Source organism: Pleurodeles waltl, chromosome 1_1, assembly GCF_031143425.1.
Source record: "Pleurodeles waltl isolate 20211129_DDA chromosome 1_1, aPleWal1.hap1.20221129, whole genome shotgun sequence".
Classification (NCBI taxonomy): Eukaryota; Metazoa; Chordata; class Amphibia; order Caudata; family Salamandridae; genus Pleurodeles; species Pleurodeles waltl.
The window spans coordinates 864694719-864716333 of NC_090436.1; the positions used below are offsets into that span (position 1 = coordinate 864694719).

General features: G+C 41.2%; 1 protein-coding gene across 1 annotated transcript in view; it reads left to right on the forward strand.

Moving 5' to 3' along the window:
- Positions 1-20646, forward strand: part of SLC28A3 (solute carrier family 28 member 3) — a 281213-nt gene extending 260567 nt beyond the window's left edge. The window contains exons 16-18 of the mRNA XM_069229756.1: positions 455-553; positions 6627-6753; positions 19243-20646. Of these exons, the coding sequence (XP_069085857.1) occupies positions 455-553; positions 6627-6753; positions 19243-19363 (347 nt within the window). The 3' untranslated portion in view covers positions 19364-20646. The remainder of the gene's footprint in view (positions 1-454; positions 554-6626; positions 6754-19242) is intronic.
- Positions 20647-21615: the final 969 nt, after the last annotated feature.

Sequence of the window (21615 nt, forward strand, 5' to 3'; positions counted from 1 at the left end):
TGTTAATTAATGGCTGCTTTTTCCCCCTTCATACTAGTTTGTTGAAAGCCTGTAATGATATTATCAGGCTTTTTGAGAGTCATGCTCGAAATGTCATATTGGTGTATGACATAGAACACAACCTTACCTATTAGGCCAGAAGGAGGTAAAAAATAACTGGAAAATAAAAAGCAAACAAAATCAGATGTGGGTATCTACTCAACTGCTGCCCAATACACTGCTAAATCAAGCAGCACAATAGTTTACTAAATCTTGTAAATTAGGGATCAAATAGTTTGCAACCACCTCCTGCTTTGAGTGCATGTATTTGCTGTAAATTCGTGCTTGCTTATTTAGATGTCTATGCAGCTGTCATAGGTGGCTATCTGAGGCAGGGTTAGACATGCATGTGTAGCACTTTAGGAATAAAATTATATCAATATACTTATTTTGCTATATCCCATTTACTTTTCAGCATCTATGGCTCCTGGTAGGAAAACTGATATTGCCGGTGCTGCTATCCGTGCAATGATTGCTGGCACTGTTGCCTGTTTTATGACTGCCTGTATAGCAGGTAATGTATACACCTTTCTAATTCTTTCTTTCTGTTTGTTGATGAACCATTAGATAAAACAAATAATGTGATTAGTGTTGATTGAGATAATCCTTAAATTCCATTGTGCCTTAATCCTTTGGAGGCCCTGTCCCCAATTTGCAAGTGGATGACAGAATTCAAGGCCTTGTCATAAATTTGGCTTGTTAGTTAATTTTAGGTTTCGCTTGCACATCGCTTGTGCTGAGCTTCCGAAGTCTTTTCTTTAAAAAAAAAAAATGTTTTAAAAGGACTTACAATCCTCTCCCAGGTCGCCCCTTACTTACCTGAACTTCCCATTTGTTCATTCCAAAGCCGCTTCAACGTCCCTTGAATTTACTTGCTTTTTATTGGCTAGCAGGTCACTTCCTGCTCTTCTGCTCTGCTATATGTTCTGCTTTGGCCGTCTCATGGAGCATGGCTGAAGTACATCTTCCAGTTTTTAGTGATTGGTTACCTGTTAGTGTATTCGATCTTCTCTGTTCTTTGTCATGCATCTCGTTTGTTGACTGCTTGAGTTTTGACAAGCTGCTGAGCTAGTAATTGAGCTTGGTTTTTTTTTTTCTGGGAGGCAGCATTAGTCAATATTTATTAAATAGCAAATAACAAAATCGGAAAGCATCTTTTGGAATGTATGTGTCACTTTAGCATATGGTGCTCTGCGGCAATTTAAAGTGTTTATTACGGCCAATTCACACTGGAAACCTCTAAAGCGGATTTAACGCATGATGAGATATATTTTACTACTAAACAGGCAGTCAAAAGTGCAGTTATCTTGCAGGGACTAAGATCATGATTTCAATGGTGCAGCAAGTGCAGTGCCACTGGGGCCAAACAATGTCATAACTCCTCTAAACACCAAATATTGCTACATTTTACTACTAAACAGGCAGTCACAATTGCGGTTACCTTGCAGTTTAAGGGGCATGATTTGAATGGTGCAGCAGGAGCAGTGGCACTCTAACTACTCATTACTATACACTAATACAATGCCATGTTAAATAATGTAAAAGTTGCGAGTTTGGAACCCTGGGATATTAATTCAACATACATCACAACATAAACAACTATTAATGGTATATCAAATTTAAAACTAACATTATTATAACCTTTTTCTAATATTTATGATCCAGTTAGTAAGATAAAATGCAAAAGAAAAAATCAAGGCGATACCTGTTGGCTTTGCCAATGCTTGTTTTAATTTAAAGTTGTAATTATGCAAAATGTTAAAATCCAACTTCATGCATATACATACCATTATTGATTATTTTTCAGCTTATTTCTTAAAATAGAGACCTATACCAGTTCCCAGTTTGTAATATTGTTGTACATGTATACTAAGGGGTTGGCTCCAACTGTCTTCATAATGTGTTAATGGGCATATTTACAAATCCCTAGCACCACCAGAGTGTTACTTTTTGGGATGGCCCGATGGCACTGTGCACTGCGCCGTATTTACGAGGCGGCGAATAAGCCACTTTTTGTGGCTCAATGCCACCTTATATATACGACCCCTTCACATGCATCTCTTTGCGTCGAAGGGGAATGCAATGTGATTTGCTGTGGGCGTTCCACAGCAACACCCATTGCATTTTGACGCTGCCCCAGATTTATGAGATTTCATGAACCTGAGGCAGCACAAAGTCTAACACCACCCCAGGGGTGGTGTTAGTATGGTGCAACGAGGAGAAATGCTTTCATTTCTCCCCGTTGTTTGCTCTTTATATGTGTGCTGCATTGTGCAGCACACATAGAAGGAGCAAATTGCCATTGAAGATTGTTTTTGTGCAGGAAGGTGTCCCTTCCTGCACAAAACAAGCTCCCCCACAAAGCAGCCATTCTTGCACCGTCTTAGAAGTGACGCACCGCTGCCAATTTTGGAGCAGCGGCTGCGCTGCGCCACGTAATGTAAATATTTCCCTAAGTGTTCCTCTAGCTGTTGGCCATTTTGTGTTCTTCCTAATTTATTTATTTTATTCTTTATTTTGCTTGTTCATACTGTGAAGTGAAACTTTGGAAATCAGTGTGTTCTACAAAGGTTATTTGAAAAATAGTAACTCTTTTTATAGACCATGTTAAAAGAAAACTAAAAGAGTTAGCAAAAGAGAGTTTAGCTAAACACATCAAGATTTTCAATTTTCAAGAAAGTGTTCGCAAAGTGTAGATATAGATGAGTGGAACTAAATGGTTGCAAGGTATACTGGGGAGGGGGGTAGCAACATCTATTGAGTTAATCAATTAAAAACTATATAAAATGATCACCCACTGAACACTTCTAATAACTCATAAGAGCCAAAAAGTCCTCTTACTTTTGCTTCTAAAATATTTCTCTAGATCAATTTATTCGTAAGGAAACTACAGTAGGGAAAGCACATGCCCACTACCCAATAATTTAAATGTTTGAAAATCTCCTACTACTGCTTTTAACTCTCCTGGAAGTGGTGCATGGCCGTTGGTGACATCAGGATCCCTTCCCCATTTACTGCTATGTATTTGAAGGATCCTGCTGACTGTCCGGCACTCTGTTGACACCGAATGGGACTCATTCAAGGTCCATCAGGTCACCCCAGAGATCAGCATTTACAGAGTTTCCTGATTCAAATATTAGAAAATATTCCTACACATGAGAGACAAATAGACAAAACCAAAGAACTTCTGAAAAAGGAACCGGGGAATTTCAAATTTAGGGCCATATTTATGATACATCGTGTTTGCCACCTTAAGTGAGATTTATGAAGCCACGCAAGTCCACCATGCATGGTCCCGAGTGGCTTCATAAATCTCAGGTAAGGCAACGCAGCACAAAATGCATTGCAGTATCCTGCCCCAGGGAGGTGTTTCCATGGGTTTGCATGGTTTTTCCACACAAAATCCATGGTTTTTGACACCCTCTCAGATTTACCAGAAGTGGTATACCTGGAAATAAGTCAAAAACCTATGCCTCACCACGTGAGGCATAACAAGGAGAAATATCTTTATTTCTCCTCATTGTTTCCTCTTTGTATGTGTGCTACATTCTGCAGCACACATAGAAAGAGGCTAAAGCCTCTCAGGAACAATCCTGCATGGAACGCAGGCACCCTTGCACCACCGTGCAAGGATGCATACGTTGGTGCTAGGCAGCCCATTCAGTGCAGGACAGAGGATAGGACAGCAATGCACTCTCTTGCCTTATATAGAGTGCATTCCTGGCCTTTCCCTGTGACGCAGCGCAGGAAAGTGACTTGATGCGCTTAACTTCAGTTTCATAAATATACCCCTTAATTTGAATGGTCTTGATCAAAGACATCTGGATATCTCAAAAAAGTGGTGCTAAGGTAGAGGGGGGAACACAGTGTTAAAATGCCTGCTAAAAAAGAAACTGATTCGGTCTGTAAGAAATTACAGGGAAAAATTGAAGACCTAAAACTCCGATTGTTCCATGCCAATCTCCGATTGGGGTGGGGGGCGGAGGAACAACAGAGCAAATTAGGCATAAATATTTTTCCCAGCAGTATAAAAGAATATTTTCCTCGTCCTTCCTGTCGTGAAGTCTTGAGCACTGAGAAGAGGTGGTGCTTGACCTTTTATAGACACATCAAGCTTTGCAAATGGCTAATGTATTCTTAGCCAATGATAAGATCATTCCAGTATCTACATTTGGTGTAGAGGCCTATTCTTTATCCTCTTACCCCCTCTAGAATACCCTGCTCTAAGATATTAGGCTTGACAGTGCTTCTGTTTTGCAAGTATCTAAAGTATTCTTCTTTACTCAAGCCTTCCTTGCCATCGCCCTGTATAAGACGTTCTCTGTAGGCTGTTTGTTGTTGCCCGTTTATGCATGTTTTTTAACTTTTGACTCTGCATACCTTTCCTTTTCCCTTAATTTTATGTTTTATTTGATTTATGTTGTATTCATTGGTCCCTTATGATGCACTGCACAATGTTTCACCATTGGTTAGGTACTGATCATATACATTTTGCACTACTTATATAAGACACTATTTTTATCAGACAATATTTAACGGTATTCCGGTATCATGCCGTGTTTTAAGAATGGGAGATAGAACAAATTGAATTTGTCTTAAACCCAGTTACATGTATTGCCTTTGTAAAGTAGAGCAACTGATTGTTTACTTTCTCTAGTGAAAGTAGGTCAAATTCAATTTACTATATACTTTTCCAATGTACATAAACCTTCATTAATGTAGGCATTTCCCTATTGCAAGCAGTAAAATGGTAATAAAATAATTACCTTCGTGTTTTGGTTATTGATAACTTCAAATAATTTGGCCATAGTATAGTAGTTACATAATGTTAACCAAATATAAGATTTGTACCATTCCTGTCCAGTAGATAGATGGGGCAGATTTATGAAAAGTGGTGCTGCACCTAGTGCGGCGCCACTTTTCTTGCACCCCCCACAACACCACCATGTGTGCTCCATATTTAAAATAGGGCGCACTAGGGACGTAGTCAGGGGGACTAACGTCATTAAACTGACGCTTTGTAAGATTAGCATAAAAAATGATGACACTATTCCTGCAAAGCACACAGAGGCCCATTGAACACAATGGAAGCCTCTTCTTAATGCCTGCTCTTAGCAGATGTTAAAAAATGCCAATAAAAATGATTCAAAGAAATCTCATAGATTTCTTTGCACCATTTTTTGGCCACCTAGCGCCGGAATGCCCCCCTTGCATAGCATTGAACCACTTTGTAAATATGGTGTGGCGTTTTTGGCCTTCCAACTCCACATTAGCTTAAAAAAAATGACAGTAATGTGGTGTTGAAATGGTGCTAGGCCCACATAAATCTGGGCCATAGTGTGTTACAATCTTCTATGAAGGCTTACCACTAAACTACTCTATTTACGTGCAGCACATAGAATGCCCAGGAACACGTGGCACATTACTCCTTGTAATGCAGTGCAAGATAGCCAAAAACATCATGCAACACTTTATGAAAGCTTTCATATAAATAGATGCATATAGTTACTGACTTAAATTGAAGCAATGTCACAGCTCATGTTACTGACATTTCGTGTAAATAAACAGACTTTTCTGACATATTTTGACAATGCCCTAAGGACAAATTTGCAAATGAAAGGCCGTAGGTCTCAATTCAAAATAAGTCAATCAGTGATTTTATAAGGGTTTCGGGCCCACACAATGGCTCACCATTGCTTCAGGTGTAATCCCAATACCACTAAAGCAAGTGCATAGGAAAGTGTAACTTGGTGAGGTGATGCCTGCTAAATGAGAACTGCTCAGGAAGTGGTATACCAGCAGCAGCAGCCTCCACACTCCATTATGGTATGTCCATATCCCAAAATTCAGAAGAGAAATCTTGTGATCCGCAAGGGACAAGGGGAAGCAGCAGACTCCACCCTCTTTTATGGTACGTCCACAGCCCTCTCCAAAATTATTACAGCCTTAAAATCCGGCTGAAATTCTAATGTGCACCAACTAGCGGTGCAAAGGGCCCACAAGGTCAGATGTGATGGCTACACTGGCACTAGATATCCAGTGCGCCACTATGGCCGTACAGTATTCAGATGGTGCTGATGAATTGCTTGGAACTAAAGTCTCATCTGATAATCTACACAGCTTCACTGATTCTACAGTGCAATTCAGAGGAGGTAGAAATAGCTGCCACCCCCTGGGAAGTATTTGATATATGTTACCTGGCTTTACTGACTAGAAAGGTTCTAATTCTCTTTTAAAGAGTAAAAGAAGGCCTGTGGTAAAAAAGAAAACATTTTTATTGACAACTACTATTTTTGCATCCATTTCTCATTTGTCCTGGATTCGTGCCCTGAGAGTTTGGTTTATGATTTGGCTGCCTCAGACTGAAAACACACAAGTTATCCACAGACCTCGGTACATGCCCCTGATTTGTCTAATTCAAGGGTGTCTAACACAGAAAGGGAATTTGAAAACCCACCAAGAAGGTGTAGCTATCACTCAGCTCTCTTGAACAAATTTACAAATAAATATTGCATTTTGACTTAATAAATATGTCTACATCAAAGTCTTGTCACTATTTTCCTTATTATTGTCCATTCCTTTTCTAGGCATATTGACCCCGCCTGTTGTGGAGGAGGCATGCAACACCATGTTGGGAAATATTGACTTCAATATATCCAGTTTGCCATTGAATTCTACGGAACTTGTCGGCTGCTGTTTGGACCTTTTTAACAGGTACAAGTGTTCCATTCTTAACCTCGCCACACAATATGAGAGCTCCAGTAATGGAAGCACAACACTTTCACACTGACTCTACAGCCCGTCGAAATCTCAAAGCCTTGTCTGGACAACTTTAAAATCCTTTGCTTTCTATTCGTACCAGTGTTGTTCTGTTTTCTTCAGAAATATACAACAACCCAATTTGTGTTAGCCCCTACTTCATAACTCCATTCCAAACTCCTCATAAAAATGCATACTTATATAAGTGTAGTATATGCGGATGCACAGAGTGTAATATTCTATTTGTCAGGAATGGGTTTATAAATGTAGGTAGTGAGTACCTTTGCCAAATCAATAAACCCACTCTGATTAGGTCAAAACACAATTTTGAGGGAATATTTGCACAAACCCAGGTAGCTACAGCACAAAGAGCACAATCCCTAGAAAATAATTCTTTAAGACAAGCAGTACCAACAACTCTAAAGTAAGGTATGCAACACAATAAAATTCCCAACCTAATTTTGAAAAATAGAGAACATTTTAATAAGTATGGAAACACCAGGATCATTAAATTACATCGATGGAACCTAGAGATACGAATTTTTAAAGTTTAAAGGAAAAACGCACCAAGAAAAAGTAAAGCTCTAATCTAAAGTTACATGGTTGATCATGACAGAGGCACGATTTCAGGCTGACCACAATATAGCAGAGGTCGGCTACACCAAGCAGGTCATCCTGGTCAAAGTTTTTTCCTTGTGACCTAGTCTCTGAAACGGAAGGGAAATGTTCCAGTGGAGCAAGGTCCAAGGCTGAGGCCGGCAAGGCTCCCTTGAAGTCAGATATATCATCATCTAGATCCTAGTGAAGCTGTTGGTTTACGCACTAGTAGCGCTAAGCAGTACAAACCTGTATTTTGGTAGCCACCTAGTGCGCTTTACGGGTAGCATAGATTTGCAGTGTGTCCCTGGTCCAAGGTTTTACCTATGGACTTTTGTCCAACCAGGTCTCCTGCAGGATCCAGTCCTCAGTGGTTAGCTGGGCCCTCTGGGAATGAGTTCTGCATTTTTTGCCCCTGAAACAGACAAACAGGAGGCCACTCAATTGACCCTTGGAGAGCAATGGCAGCAGGATTCAGGAGCCCTTGCGTAAATCTTGGGGCGGATTTAACAGCCCCTTCCACTATATATTGTCACATTAGCGTCATTTGTTTACGCTAATTAACGATATTCTGGCAAAACGCTGCGCCATATTTACAAAGTGGCGCAATGAATGCATTGCGCCACTTTATAACTCTTTGTGCCACATTATGCCTACGCCAGGCATAATGTATGCAAGAGTGGGGGACGTTTCCCCATTAGGACGGCCAAGAAAATGGCGCAATTAAATCAAAAATATTTCTTGGCGCTATTTTAGCTGCATTTTTAATGCCTGCACATAGCAGGCATTGAAAGGAGGCACACCATTGTTTTCAATGGGCCGCAATGCTTTGCAGGATTAGCAATAAAATTTTTGGTGCTAATCCTGCAAAGCGCCAAACTAGTGTCAAAAGTTTTGACACTAGTTCCCTAAGTACCGCATGGTGCGCCGTATGTTAAATACGGTGCACACATGGTGGCGCTAGGGGGGCGCTAAGAGGTGCAACAAAAGGGGCACTGCTTTGGATGCAGCACCACCTTTCTGAAATTCAGCCCCTTATTCGTCCAGCACCAGTCTTCTTCCAGTAGGGCCTTTTTCTTTAGGGGAGTCTTCCCAGGTCCAGAAATGTTCTGAGGAAGTGGTGGTGGAAGTGCAATGATCCCACCCACACCTAACTATTTTCTCTCAGTTTCCCGTCTTTTTGTAGCACATCCCATTTAATAAACTATAACATTGCCAAGGAGTCCCTGTTTTATGAAGGCAAAACCTAGCTACCACAAGGGCTGCCTGGATTCAGCCCCTGTGCCTGTCTCCTATTTAGATGAACTCTCTGCTTATTTGACAGGGTTTTCTCTTCTACTGTGGCTGGAGCCTGGTTGTCTGGGATGGTCCTGGGACTGAATATGTCTTCCTGGCATCTCCAAATCAAAAAAGGATGTATTAAAGCTGCCCTTTGTACTGCCAGTTGTTCCCTTCAGCTCTCAGATAGTTAATACTGCTAAGCCATCAGCAGTTAATATCCATTCTCTCTATCTAGGCTTAGAGGAAAGCTAACTGTTAACAGACAGTGGGCCAGATGTAGCAACCCTTTTGCGAGTCGCAAACGGCGAAAATCGCCGTTTGCGACTCGCAAACGTGGGTTTGCAATGCACAAATGCATATTGCGAGTCGTTACCGACTCGCAATATGCATTTGCAACTCGCAAATAGGAAGGGGTGTTCCCTTCCTATTTGCGAGTCGGAGTGGTAGGCGACTCCATTTGCGACCGCGTATGCGGTCGCAAATCGAGTCGCAGTTACCATCCACTTGAAGTGGATGGTAACCCACTCGCAAACGGGAAGGGGTCCCCATGGGACCCCTTCCCCTTTGTGACTGGACCCCATATTATTTTTTCAGGGCAGGGAGTGGTCCAAGGGACCACTCCCTGCCCTGAAAAATCCGAAACTAAAGGTTTCGGTTTTTTTTGTAGTGCAGCTCGTTTTCCCTTAGGGAAAACGGGCTACACTTAAAAAAAAAAAAACTGCTTTATTAAACAGCAGGTCGCTAACATGGAGGCCTGCTGACGTCAGCAGGCCTCCATGTTAGCGAGTGCCTATACTCGCAATGGGGCCGCAATTTGCGACCCACCTCATGAATATTCATGAGGTGGGTCATTGCGACCCCATTGCGAGTTGCAGTCGGTGTCTGAGACACCGTACTGCATAGCAATTTGCGACTTGCAAATTGCGAGTCGCAGGGACTCGCAATTTGCAAGTCGCAAATTGCTTATTTTGTACATCTGGCCCAGTATCCTTAAAGCTCAAGGCGTTTGCATTTTTTTACAATGTGTCTATTGTTTTTAAGGATTGATATTTCAAGGATGGTAATTACTATAACTAGCAAGATAATACAATACAGATTCATGTTTTATATTTCACTCCATATAAGTCTTAAACAAAAATTGATGTTACATGCATAAAGAGTTGAAAGAGTAGCTGCTATTAAAGGTAGCTGTTATATTAGTAGTGACACAAGCAATAGGCTAAATTATACTTAGGTCATTAAACTGTTATTTTGTTTTCAGTTTTCAGAAAGATCTGATATCCCACTTCACGAGTTATAGAGCTAATCTGAGGACAGACAGACAATCAGATAGATAGATAGATAGATAGATAGATAGATAGATAGATAGATAGATAGATAGATAGATAGATAGATAGAAGGGGAAACAATTTATATAAGGAGAACAAGAGAGGGAAGAGAGTCGGCTGCAATATAATTCATGGGGACTAATTGACGTAGCTATTTTAGACAAGCACTACGAGTGGTTGACGTACATGCCCAGTAGAACTGATGAGTCAGAGTGGTGATTTCCACTGGCTTTGTTGCTCTTTTGTCTTCCATTCCAACCAACATATTGCAGTTGTATTGGGTTGGTAGTGCATATGGTGTATTGTGAAAGCATATATCGATTCTATCTGTGAACCCCACAGCAAAATATAAAGTTTTTTTCATATTGCCAACAGTGGTGCCATGTGCCACACTCTGCCTCACATAAACTCACTCATTTTTTCTACAGTGAACAGTTGTTAATGCCATGCATGAAGATGCTTGGTCATCAGTGGGTTCTGAAGCTATCTTTCAATTGTTTGCCACCTCCTGAGTTTTATCGTTTTTCTTCAGCAGGCAGAGAAAAGCTTCCACACAGTAGATTCTGAGGGTGATCTTGAACCTTCATTATCATCACCGTCCAGTTCTTCTTTCACTGCTACTTCCTATAGAAAGGTTTTCTCTTTGAAAAAGAAAAATGAGTGAAGGAAAATACAACACATTTGAGTTGAAGTTAGAACTTTACTTGAGGAAGTGCATCTTTTTTTGGATTGGTGTAAATCCGCTCTGCTGTTTTTGAGGAATTCATATTTAAAGAGGGGCCCAGGTTGGGATTAGAGAGGCTACATTTTAGGAAAGTGTCTAGATTTCTGATGGATACAACTACCTGTGGATTCCTCACCTAATGAATACTCCCACTGCGCCAGGGACCGTTAATGATCCTTGGATATCCTCACATCCAAAATTTAAAAAAATGCTCAAATCTTATTGGAGGAGGAAGCCTTTTCTCCCACTGGCCATTTCAAATCAGTGGATCAAAATGTATTCCTTGGATCTCAAAGGATCTGATTTGCTAACTGCAAAATTAGAAGAAATGCTGTGGCTGCTATTTCATGATTTGGTTCCCATGTCATGGATACAAATTTTGAAAGGGCGCAAAAAGGGGCAGGGTTAGTACACCCAGACCCCGCTCATGTGGGTTTGAGTTGTACTTTAAAGTGAAGATCTGGAACCGGGCTCTGAAGGGCATGTGCAGAAGCAGTTTGTATGCCTGTGGTAGCAAGGGAACAGGGGCTCAAACCCTGCATCCAGCTCTGCTGCTCACGGCCAGAGGCCATACACAGCAAGGGTTGAACATCTGTTGCAGCATGGATACAGAAGGCCAGGCAGAGGTTGGCCGTCATAGAGGGTTGGGCGCATGTATGTGCATATAGATCCAAACTCCACCCCTCACAAAGAAGGCCCACAACAGTGTGCCAGAGCACGTGTGAGGACCCATTTACTTGTATGCAAAGGAACCACTGGTGAGTCACTCACAGTGCAAAAACGCATAAAATACAAAAAGGGGCAGAAGGATATGCGTTACCCAAAAAGTTTCAGCACACAGGCCTCGATCATGGATAAAGAAGATGATATGCATAGTATTTAAACAGTATTTCTAACTAAAAGACATAGCAAAAATGCAACCGAAAAGTCACCAGCAGGCAACGCATTAATTAGCATAGCTCAGTTGACACAAAAGAATATCACAACTTGAAACCTAACGTTATGCTTTATCTACCCAACAAAAGAGATCACCAAATCAATTGGAATATAAATAAAAGCAGAGATAAAGTAACCGGAAAAATGCCATTGATAGTAATAAAAAATAGAAGATTATACATTGCCAATCAGGCCCAACTCTACTAATGTGGATATTTCCAGTACATGGCAATATATCTCTATAGGGCCCAGGAGAGCACACTAAAACAAAATTTGATTGATTGTCATTCCCATATTATTTTGCAATGTGATGCCTGCAAGAAAAAATATTATTTCTCATGAATTACCAATTCAACGTGAAGTGTACACTCATCTCTTCAATGTTAAGGCCTCCTGAAAACTTAGCTGGTAATTCTATACTGTGATTCCAAGCATCACAGGAACAACTCTCAATTCCCTCCTCTGATTTGGAGTATGATCCTGTGAATAAAATCAAATCTCAAAAGTTCAAAGTTGCCAGCATGCTCCTCTTTAAACTGCCTTGCCACAGGATAATGGTTGTCATCATGTGCTATCGCATAGGCAGACCACTGTGTACTCTACAAAATCAGAGTTCCATGTGATGAATTTCCTCATCTCTTTTAGCTTGGAGTCACACAGTACTTCGTACATTTTTATAGTGGAACTACTGTGACAGTCTTTGCATTTGTTACATCTGAAAAAGCCCATGGTTTTGGATTTGTTAACAGAGAATGTATTACTTACATTACGTTTGGCCAGTAAAATAAGAAATTCATTACTGGTCAAAAGTAATCTACTCCTTCTACATGTAATTCTGGGACATTGCCTGATCTGCTCATTCTACATGTAATTCTGGGTTGTTCCTTGATACAGATACCTATGATAAGATCTAATCACAAAATGTTCCATTGTTTTCTAACATCTCATTATATTATTGGAACAATGATTATCTATAGTAATGAATATAAATTCATTGTTCTACTCCTGTAAGCTTTTTTCATACATCAATTCTACAATTATTTTCCAGATTTGTACCCTGTTCTGTGCTTTATCCAGGACCGATTTTGGATAACTCCTTTCTTTGAACTTATCCAGCATGGGGTCTGCTCTTGTTCAAAATCTTTAGTGTCACTGCAGCTATGCTTAGCCTTTAGGAGGTCCCCATAAGGGATACCAACTTAAGCTTGTTAGGATGATCACTCATTGCATGCTGGAAACTATTTCCTGCAATAGCTTTGCGGAACAATGCATTGGATAAAGTCTTGCCAGTAGCTGTCACTCTATTGTTCATGAAGTTACCACCTACTCCTCGTAGCAGCACATGAACAAGTAAGCATAGCCAGAAGTGAAGCAGGTACCCATCATTGCACCTTGAATGTCTGAAGATACTGTTATTGAAAAGAAACAAAAGAAAGATGTCATTATGACTAAATTCTTTATTATTTCAAAATGCTCTGTTGTCGGGGCTTTCCGTCTGCATCTCAAACTTACCTCTAGAATGTAGTAAACACAAAATGCAACCAAGTGTGCCTACAGGCAAATAAATCACTTGCTACAAGCATTCTCTACAAATACAAGTAATGTACACACATGCAACATCCATGATCCACATGGATTGGTGAAAGGCCCTGTTGTAGGGAATAGGCAAGTCAATTTAAAAACACAGGAGAGGCTGGTAGGCCACCTTCCAGTGGCGGATTTTGCATTAGGGTGTTGGGGCCAAGCCCCTGGCATTTTGTGGCTTCATTCACTTAATCAAAGTGAGATTAGAATGAGCACATGTTCAGTACGCCTGACCGTCGATCTGAGCGAGTTTGACAGCTTTTCAAACTGCGCATGTCTGAACGTAGTGCTCCGGCACTGAGAGGGCTCGTCCATGCACAGCCCTTGTATTTCTAGTGCGCGTGGTGATGTCCCATGTCAGTCTCCTCCTCCCTCCTGCATCTCCAATAATAGAAAGCATTGGGCGTTTTACGTTCAAGCCCGTATTAGAGAAATCTACATGCCACTCATCCTGCATGTTGTGCCCTTTTTACCACCGACCTTTACCATCTTTCGGAGGATGGGGTGGGAATGCAAGATTATTTAACCAGATTATTTAACCAAACCCCTTTCTCTAATAAAATAGGAAAGCTGGCGCTGAGGTCACCGTTATATTCTCTTTTGTGCGTGCAACAGCTGAGAAGAAACTCATTCAGAGTTTCAATTAATACACCGTGCAGTGCACAGTCTGAAAATCACAAGTAAGTTGGAATTTTTCAGTGTCCGCGTGTAGAGAAACAAAACTCTAAATCTGTTCTCTCCCATTTCCATAACTATTTCATATTCTCGCTCCATCTACAATGTGGTGAGTGTAAATTGCTTAATAGTTATGTCTCCTGGTGCTTGTTTCCCCCCGCATATTATAGCTCTTTAATGGGAGGGTGGGGCATCTACTTTTTTCACGTTCACATTAAGGAAATACAGTCTTGAAGGGAAATAAAACCAGCATTAGCAAAACCACTACATGTAGTTCTTTTGTTTTTATGGAAATGGGCGAGTCACTCCATCTGCCAAGCACTCTACCAATGCCAGTAGGCAGTGCTTCATTTGTGCTTGTTGTTTCCGGTGCTGAGCACCGGCACTTATTTTTGAGGGCAGGAGCTTATTCTTCAGCCTCAAGCATTTGCTGCGAGCAAAAGACACATATGGGAAAAACGAATGAAGGGAAAAACGAAAATGCGTCACAGTGGGAGAAAGTAGAAAGCTGCAAGGCTGAGCAGCAGGGGCAGGGAGTGGCTTTAAATGGATTGAAGAGGCCCGAGATGGCTTCAGTATTACGCCGCCTCAGTATTCCATGTTCACACATTTAATTGCAAGAGCCGCGTGTTGAAGAGGAGGGCTTTGAGCACAAGCACCTTTTTATTTACAGATTAAGCACTGCCAGTAGGACAGGTGTTAAAGGGCCAGTATGTAGTCCTCCCAAGTGTGCACATCTTTCTGTGTCAGAGTACCTGACAGCTCTGTCCAAAAGTGCTGTTTGGAGAGGGCTCCTAAGTTAGTGGATAACTATGGGTGACTGGTTATTTGATGTGGGTGAGATACAGTGGGAAGCATAAGGTAGTTGTGTGAATGTGAGTCGTTAAGTAAAGGAAGAAACAGGGTCAGGGTGAGAGAACTGTTGAGTGTGGGTGAGTGTGTGTGCATCAATAATGTGTATAGGTGAAAGTAATTGGACTGGTGGGTCAAGGCCTGGTAATGTTGGTCAATGTGTGAAGGAACTCTAGCAGGCACACTATTTGCTTGTAGCCAGGTCTGAAAGATAGGCTGGTGCAGTAGTTCTAATTGTATTAAGCTTGGGAGGATGAAAGGCAAAGTTCACCTGCTGTGCTTCCAATTTGTGACTAATGGGGCAAAAGCAGCTAGCTCTGAAAGGTTTGGTCACACTCACTAAGCTTGCTTGAGTGCAATATCATGTATGGGCTTATGCCCCCCCACTTGTTGCAGGCACCAACCGCCACCTTCCCTAGAAAGCAACAGGTAAAAGGCCAGTCCTTCTGTCTTCATTATACTGCCATCAAAGTCAATTCTAGTTACAAAAAGTGCCTCGAGCAAACAGACATGATGGCCATTTGTGGTGAGGAAAGCATCAACAAGCTACAGCTTGCTACAGAGATTTCAAGGCACAGTCCCCTTCTCCAGAGGCATGCTGGTGGCCTTTCTCCATATCTTCACATCCAATCTGAAATCAGTTAATCCAGGTATGAGGACACTGTTCCCTCACCTGTTGGTAAACATTCATGGCCACTAAACTGCTTAGACTCCAGTTCCATTCTCTGTGTATGTTAAGGGTCACCTAAGGATTACTTGTGCCATGCCACGACTAGTGTGGGCCCCTTAGGTACACTTTGCACAAGAGTACGCTACTTCTCAGTAACAAGATACCAGTAAAGGGACAGGCACATAGTCTATTTCCCCACCTTCACTTCTGACAATTTGAGCCACAGGTGGATCCTACAGGTTGGAATCTCGGAACCTGTCTACCCTCAGGTGTATGTGACACCTCACAGGCAGGGTCACTGTACCTAGAAAGCACCTTTGAAGACCACTCCTTTAGCCTAGAACATAAAACTGTTCATAACTGCCATCTCATAAGAGGAATATTGACAGCATAGTCATGGACCAGCTGCATCAGGAACCTCCACTTCGGCACTGAAAGTGCAGTTTACCATGCGATCATTACTCTCAAAAGTGAGATCACTATATCCTAAAGGTCCTGTCTTGGGCATGCCCTGGGTTTTAAAACATTCCTCTGAACACAGGATAAGTGATATCCCTGCCATTTTGGAGTTTGAAGGGCTAACTTATTCACAAAGGAGAATATTTAGCATCTTCTGAGGGGTACCCACTCAGACAGGACATGGCCTAGTGCCCCCTACCTAAAACAGGGAAGCTCAAGAGGCTCACCATCTTGCTACTCTGAGTGTCATGCTGAAGACTGTGAAATCCTAGTCTGAGGATATGCTTCAGTCCCCTTCCTTCATAAAACCATCCTGAAATACTGCATTTGTCCAGGCAACCTTGGCAGGGGGATCTTCAGTGTTAAGCTGCTAACAACCTCCTATAACTCACAGATGTATAACCTGAGGAGATGTACCCATGGAAACATTTCTTCTCCTAGGCTGCCAGCCTCTCAGAGACTTCTGGGGTGCCAGGTGCCTCTGGGTGACATCTGGTTGGGCATTCCAAGCCTCATGCTAATTGCACCCTCCTCCTAGTCTAATCTTCATCATCTCCTAAGTCAAAACTAGAGACTGATCAACTGCTCCCAATCAGGTAACTATGAAGATGTCTGAGGCACCAAAGGTCTCATCATGGTCTCTGGACGATGTCCTAAGCTGCATGCTACTTGTACATGCACACCTATCTACACTACAACAATATCAGGGGTTATACCATGAGATGGATCATAGGTAATTCCCTTTGTGAACAGAGCAGTCACTGGTCATCATCCCACACTCAAATTAGATCACCATGTCCTTTGGTTGTAAGTCTCATTGATCCTCAGGTGACCCTAAGGGCATTTAGGTTAGAAGGCAGACCCTGATACTAACCTGCAATTCAAGGACACCACCATGAAGCTGAATAACTTGCCTACTCAGCTACGTTTTCCACAGCGGTATCTCTATCAGGACACTCTAGGGTGATATATTCAGCTGGGGCTCTATAAAAGTCTGCCCTGCTGGGAAATTCAGATAAATGCACCCCAGTCAACCCAGACAGCTGCTCCAAGACAGAACCAGCACCTATAGTTCCAGGCCCAAGATACGTTTTCCTGTAGAGCAAGTAAGATCAGTTTCATTGACTACACCACCGCAGATAACAACGTCATCCTACATCTTACTTTTTACAGAGGTCCCTGAACCTTCCCCTCTAAGGAAGTGCACTCAGGCCTTACCTGAGATGGGTCCTAGTCCCTCACAAACACAACCTTTCAGTGTCACACTCTTCACCACTTGTGGAAATTATGGACTACAATACCCCATCCTCTGCAACTCACTCCAACCCCACCCACTTGGCAAACTCAACTCCTCTCCTGTCACATCAGGGCCCTATTTCACCCCAGTTGAGAAAACTAGGGAGCAAACTATCCTTCCAACTGCCACTTTTGGAGCGCACATCAATCTGCTAACATTCTCAGCATCTCAGTGGATGTTTTTTTAAGTGTCACCCGAGGACAGCTCTCATTCTCTTTCTCATGGCGTGTTTCTCTTCAGACCCACTACCTCTTCTTTCCTGGATTCTTTCACATGCAGGGACATTTCCCTGACCAGCCAAGGTACTGTGGGACCCAACCCATTAAATTAAATTTGAGTACACAGGGGCTGCCCATTCATTATCTCCATCACTCTCAGCCTTTGAGTGGTTGCACTAAATCTATCTGCATGTCATTGAGAAGGGCTTCCTTGTAAACAATAGAGCACACCCAATGATATGTCACCCTAGCAGATTCCTGAAATTTAGGGGGCATGGCTTCACACAGTGCTGGGTGAACTCTCCAACAACATTGCTTAGTCTTGACTCTGTCACGTTAAGTCCCCTTCTAAAACATCGGGAATAAGTACTAAGAAGTGCCCTTAAACGTTGATATCAGAATGTACTTCATGCTAATATAGTGTCAGTAGGCCTGTGGATCAAACTAAAACAAAAACTCAATCCATTTAACTTGACTACCCACTGAATCACCAAACTCGAAACTACTTTTTCACCTGATATTTAAGAAACTTTAGCTCTGTGGCCCTAAAACACAGGCAGATATCCTCACAAGTAACATAACTGCCACTTCACATATGTGAGAAGAGCAGTTCTGTTGAGCCTAGAGCTCCATTCACTATGCCACTGTGCATACAGACAAGAAAGAAGGGTTGACTGCTCTTCTAGGTTTTCTTTTTCCAGTTATGAAGGTCTTTGTTCTTAAGACAGTTTAAGGGCCTGTTGATGCTGTTGTTTCTCAACTTCCTCTCCCCTTTCACCTACTAAGCCAGGAATTCATTCCCTTCACAAATATTTCAAGCTCAAAATTCCAAACTCACAAATAATAAAAACTGGTAACACTCAACTATTGGCATATACCCTGGCTCTACTGCCAATACGTTGTGATAGATGCTAACACACACTAGTACAAATCATCACAGCTAAAAGCCATATGTTGGGATTTAGCACTACAAGGCTGCTCAGGCAAATAGTCACAGTCTTGATCTGGGCTGCAGCTGAGTTCTTACTGCCGACAAGGGAACTCCTCAGACATACACAGTTGTCACAAAGGGTGCCTTTGCACATCTGTGCAATTGGTGTATACACAACAAAACTACTAGTTGTCTAGTATTTGAATCAATGATGCAAAAAACAATGATAAGGTGTTAAATGTTTTAAAGAAATCAAATGTAATTCTGTGGGAAATAAGGTTGGGGAGGCGGGGGAAAATCACCTTTGGCCACAACAGAATTCTAGAATAATGGACTCAGTTTAGAGTATGATGGATGGATAAGGCATCTGCCATAAATTGTTTCATTTATACTCAGGGGAAGCTTTGGGAATCCATAGGTGAAACCTTAGCTGGATCTTCCATGGGGAACCCATCTGCCACAGGATTGCTGGTATTTCAGCATAAGAAGATCATTGGTATTTAGAGCATATCTTCTTTTTTACTTGTACTGGACCACCCTGCAGGGAGTGTCAGCCACAGACAGTTACCAAAATGCAAACAATGCCCCATGCACAGAGAAACACTGCTTGCATATCAGTGACATTTGTATTTTGTTTTGCATGAACAACCTTAACTTTATGGGTATGCTTGTGAAAAAACAGAAAATGGTGAGTGTGACATCATGATTTGGCAGCCTGCCCAGCATTACATTTTCACCAAAAAAATAAGAATTCTGGGTTATCAAAAAGTCAGTTCAATTCCAGACACTAGGCTTTCTTGGACCCAAATTGTAGTTAATCGATCCAATTCATCTGTCAATCTATTTATCCACATATTTATGTTCTAATGCACTACATTTATATCGTCCACAGCACGGTTGCAAGCAGTCCAACAAGCTTTACTCTTGGAGGAAACTACAGCACAGCCTCCCTAACAGGATGTTGCCTCATGGTGCCTTCTCCTTCATTAAACTGCAGTTGGTTCACTGTATAGACTCTATGAGCATTACTTGTTGGAACAAGATGGCCGGCCCCAGTCTTTTTCACTTCATGCAGCTGGACTGTTGTAAAGAAAGCACAGAACTAGAATGCAAGCCTTTTTAAAAGAAAGAAAATGTAGCCATTCAAGGAATTGTTTCTGAGCTATGCCTTACTTACGTCACATGGTGGAGAGCAGCATCAAGAAGAACTTTGACACAGAAATAAATAAAGAACTATGTGGATGGATGTTCAAACTGACTTTTTTCATAAAATGTTAGTTTTGCGTCTTGTGGATCCTGCATTATTATTTAGGCAACAGAGCAAGAGATGGGAAGAGACAGAGTGTCGGACAGAGAGGAAGAGAAGCGGACAGACAGGGAGACAGAGACTTGTTTCAAAGAGATGAATGTTAGGCTAAAAGAGAGTCTTCAAAGAAACGTTTAGGAATGCCTTTCATAATATAATGAGGTTCTGTTACCCCTTCTAATCCATTTTCTTAATGGTGCAAACACTCTACTGTGATCTACCTCTAATATTTTCTCTTTTGCCTAAAAGTGGCCTGATTTAGAGTTTGATGTTCATGGACAATTGGTGTTACTGGAAGAAGTTTTCAATTAGGAAAATGCATGGGCTGAATACCTTCACCACAAGGATGGGAGATGAAGGAGAAAACGTGGAATCTCTTCATGATTTACCACTTTCTTCAGAAACTGGATGATTTTCTTTTGCCCAATCTCTATAAAACAAGCTGCATGGTGGTTGTATATCTGAATATCAAGATCATAAATATTGACCTAAAAAATTATCAACTGTGGAATATTAACTAATATTGACATGTTTTGTATATATGTATAGATTTACACTACAACTCCCCCACCTCCCATGAATAATGGAAACAGAAATTTTATTAGGTCTCTTCCATATTCTAAATGCATCTAATGAGTACATGAAATCACCCAAACTATTCTCAGAGAAAAACTAGTACACACTGCACCCTCGAGGGAGGTCAGGAAGACTGAAATCACAACAGACTGTCTTGCTAGAGTTTTTGGCAACCATATATGTGGCACTTATCAGGCTTGTGACTGAGCAGCTGTTACTACCACATTGTCTTTCAAAGGTAAACTTAGACCTGAAGTCTGAGTTTAAACCTGAAATCTAAGGGCCCAATTCACAAACGTAAACTCAGACATCAGGCCTAAGTTTACTTTTGTGAATTGGGCCCTTAAGCTTCATGTCTAAACCTAAACTTCTGGCCTAAGTTTACCTTTATGAATGGGATCCAGACACAAGCCTGTCTGTTGTTTTCTATTATTTTATTATATATATATATATATATATATATATATATATATATATATATATATATATATATATATATATATATATATATACATACACATACATATATATATATATATATATACATATATACATATACATATATATATATATATATACATATATATACATATATATATATGTATATTTATTTAGATATATAAATATATAGCTCTAAATATATAGATATATATCTATATGAAACAGTGCCTACAGTGCCTACTTTTTAACTCTTGGGGTGTTCAGGCAGTTGATTTAACAAATAATTCCACCACCAATTTGTCTTCTATGTTCATAATCCAAATGTCCGAAAACATAGGGGCTTATTTACAAGCCCTTAAAGCCATCTTTGCATAATTTTTATTGACAAAGCGGTGATGCTAAGCAGTCCCCTATAGTGCACCACATTTACAAACTGATGCAATGGGACCATTGCACCAGTTTGTGAAGCCTTGCGCCACATTATACCTGCGCCAGGTAAAATGTATGCAAAGTAGGCATTCCCACGTAAAAAGACACAGAAATGACGCAGTAAAATTTACAACATTTCACTGCATTGTTCTGTGACTTCACTGCTGCTGAATTTTAATGCTACTTGGAGCAGGCGTTAAACTGACACAGGGCTTTTAACATGGGAGCCTTCCTGATGTTGCTGGTGTAGTGTCATGTTTTTTCCGCTAATCCTGCAATGTGTGGCTTTAGTGCCACTGATGCGTCAGAATTTCTGAGCTTTTGGAAATACAGTGCATCCACGGCGTCATTAGGGGTGCAGGGCAGTGCAAGTAATGTGACGCATCAGAGCTGATGCGTCAGATTTTTGTAAATGAGGCCTTTAGTTTTTTGTTGATTTTCGGTGTAAATTTGAGATTGCTGTCACTTAAATTAATCCATCATAGCAATTCGGGAATTTATTCATCCATTCCA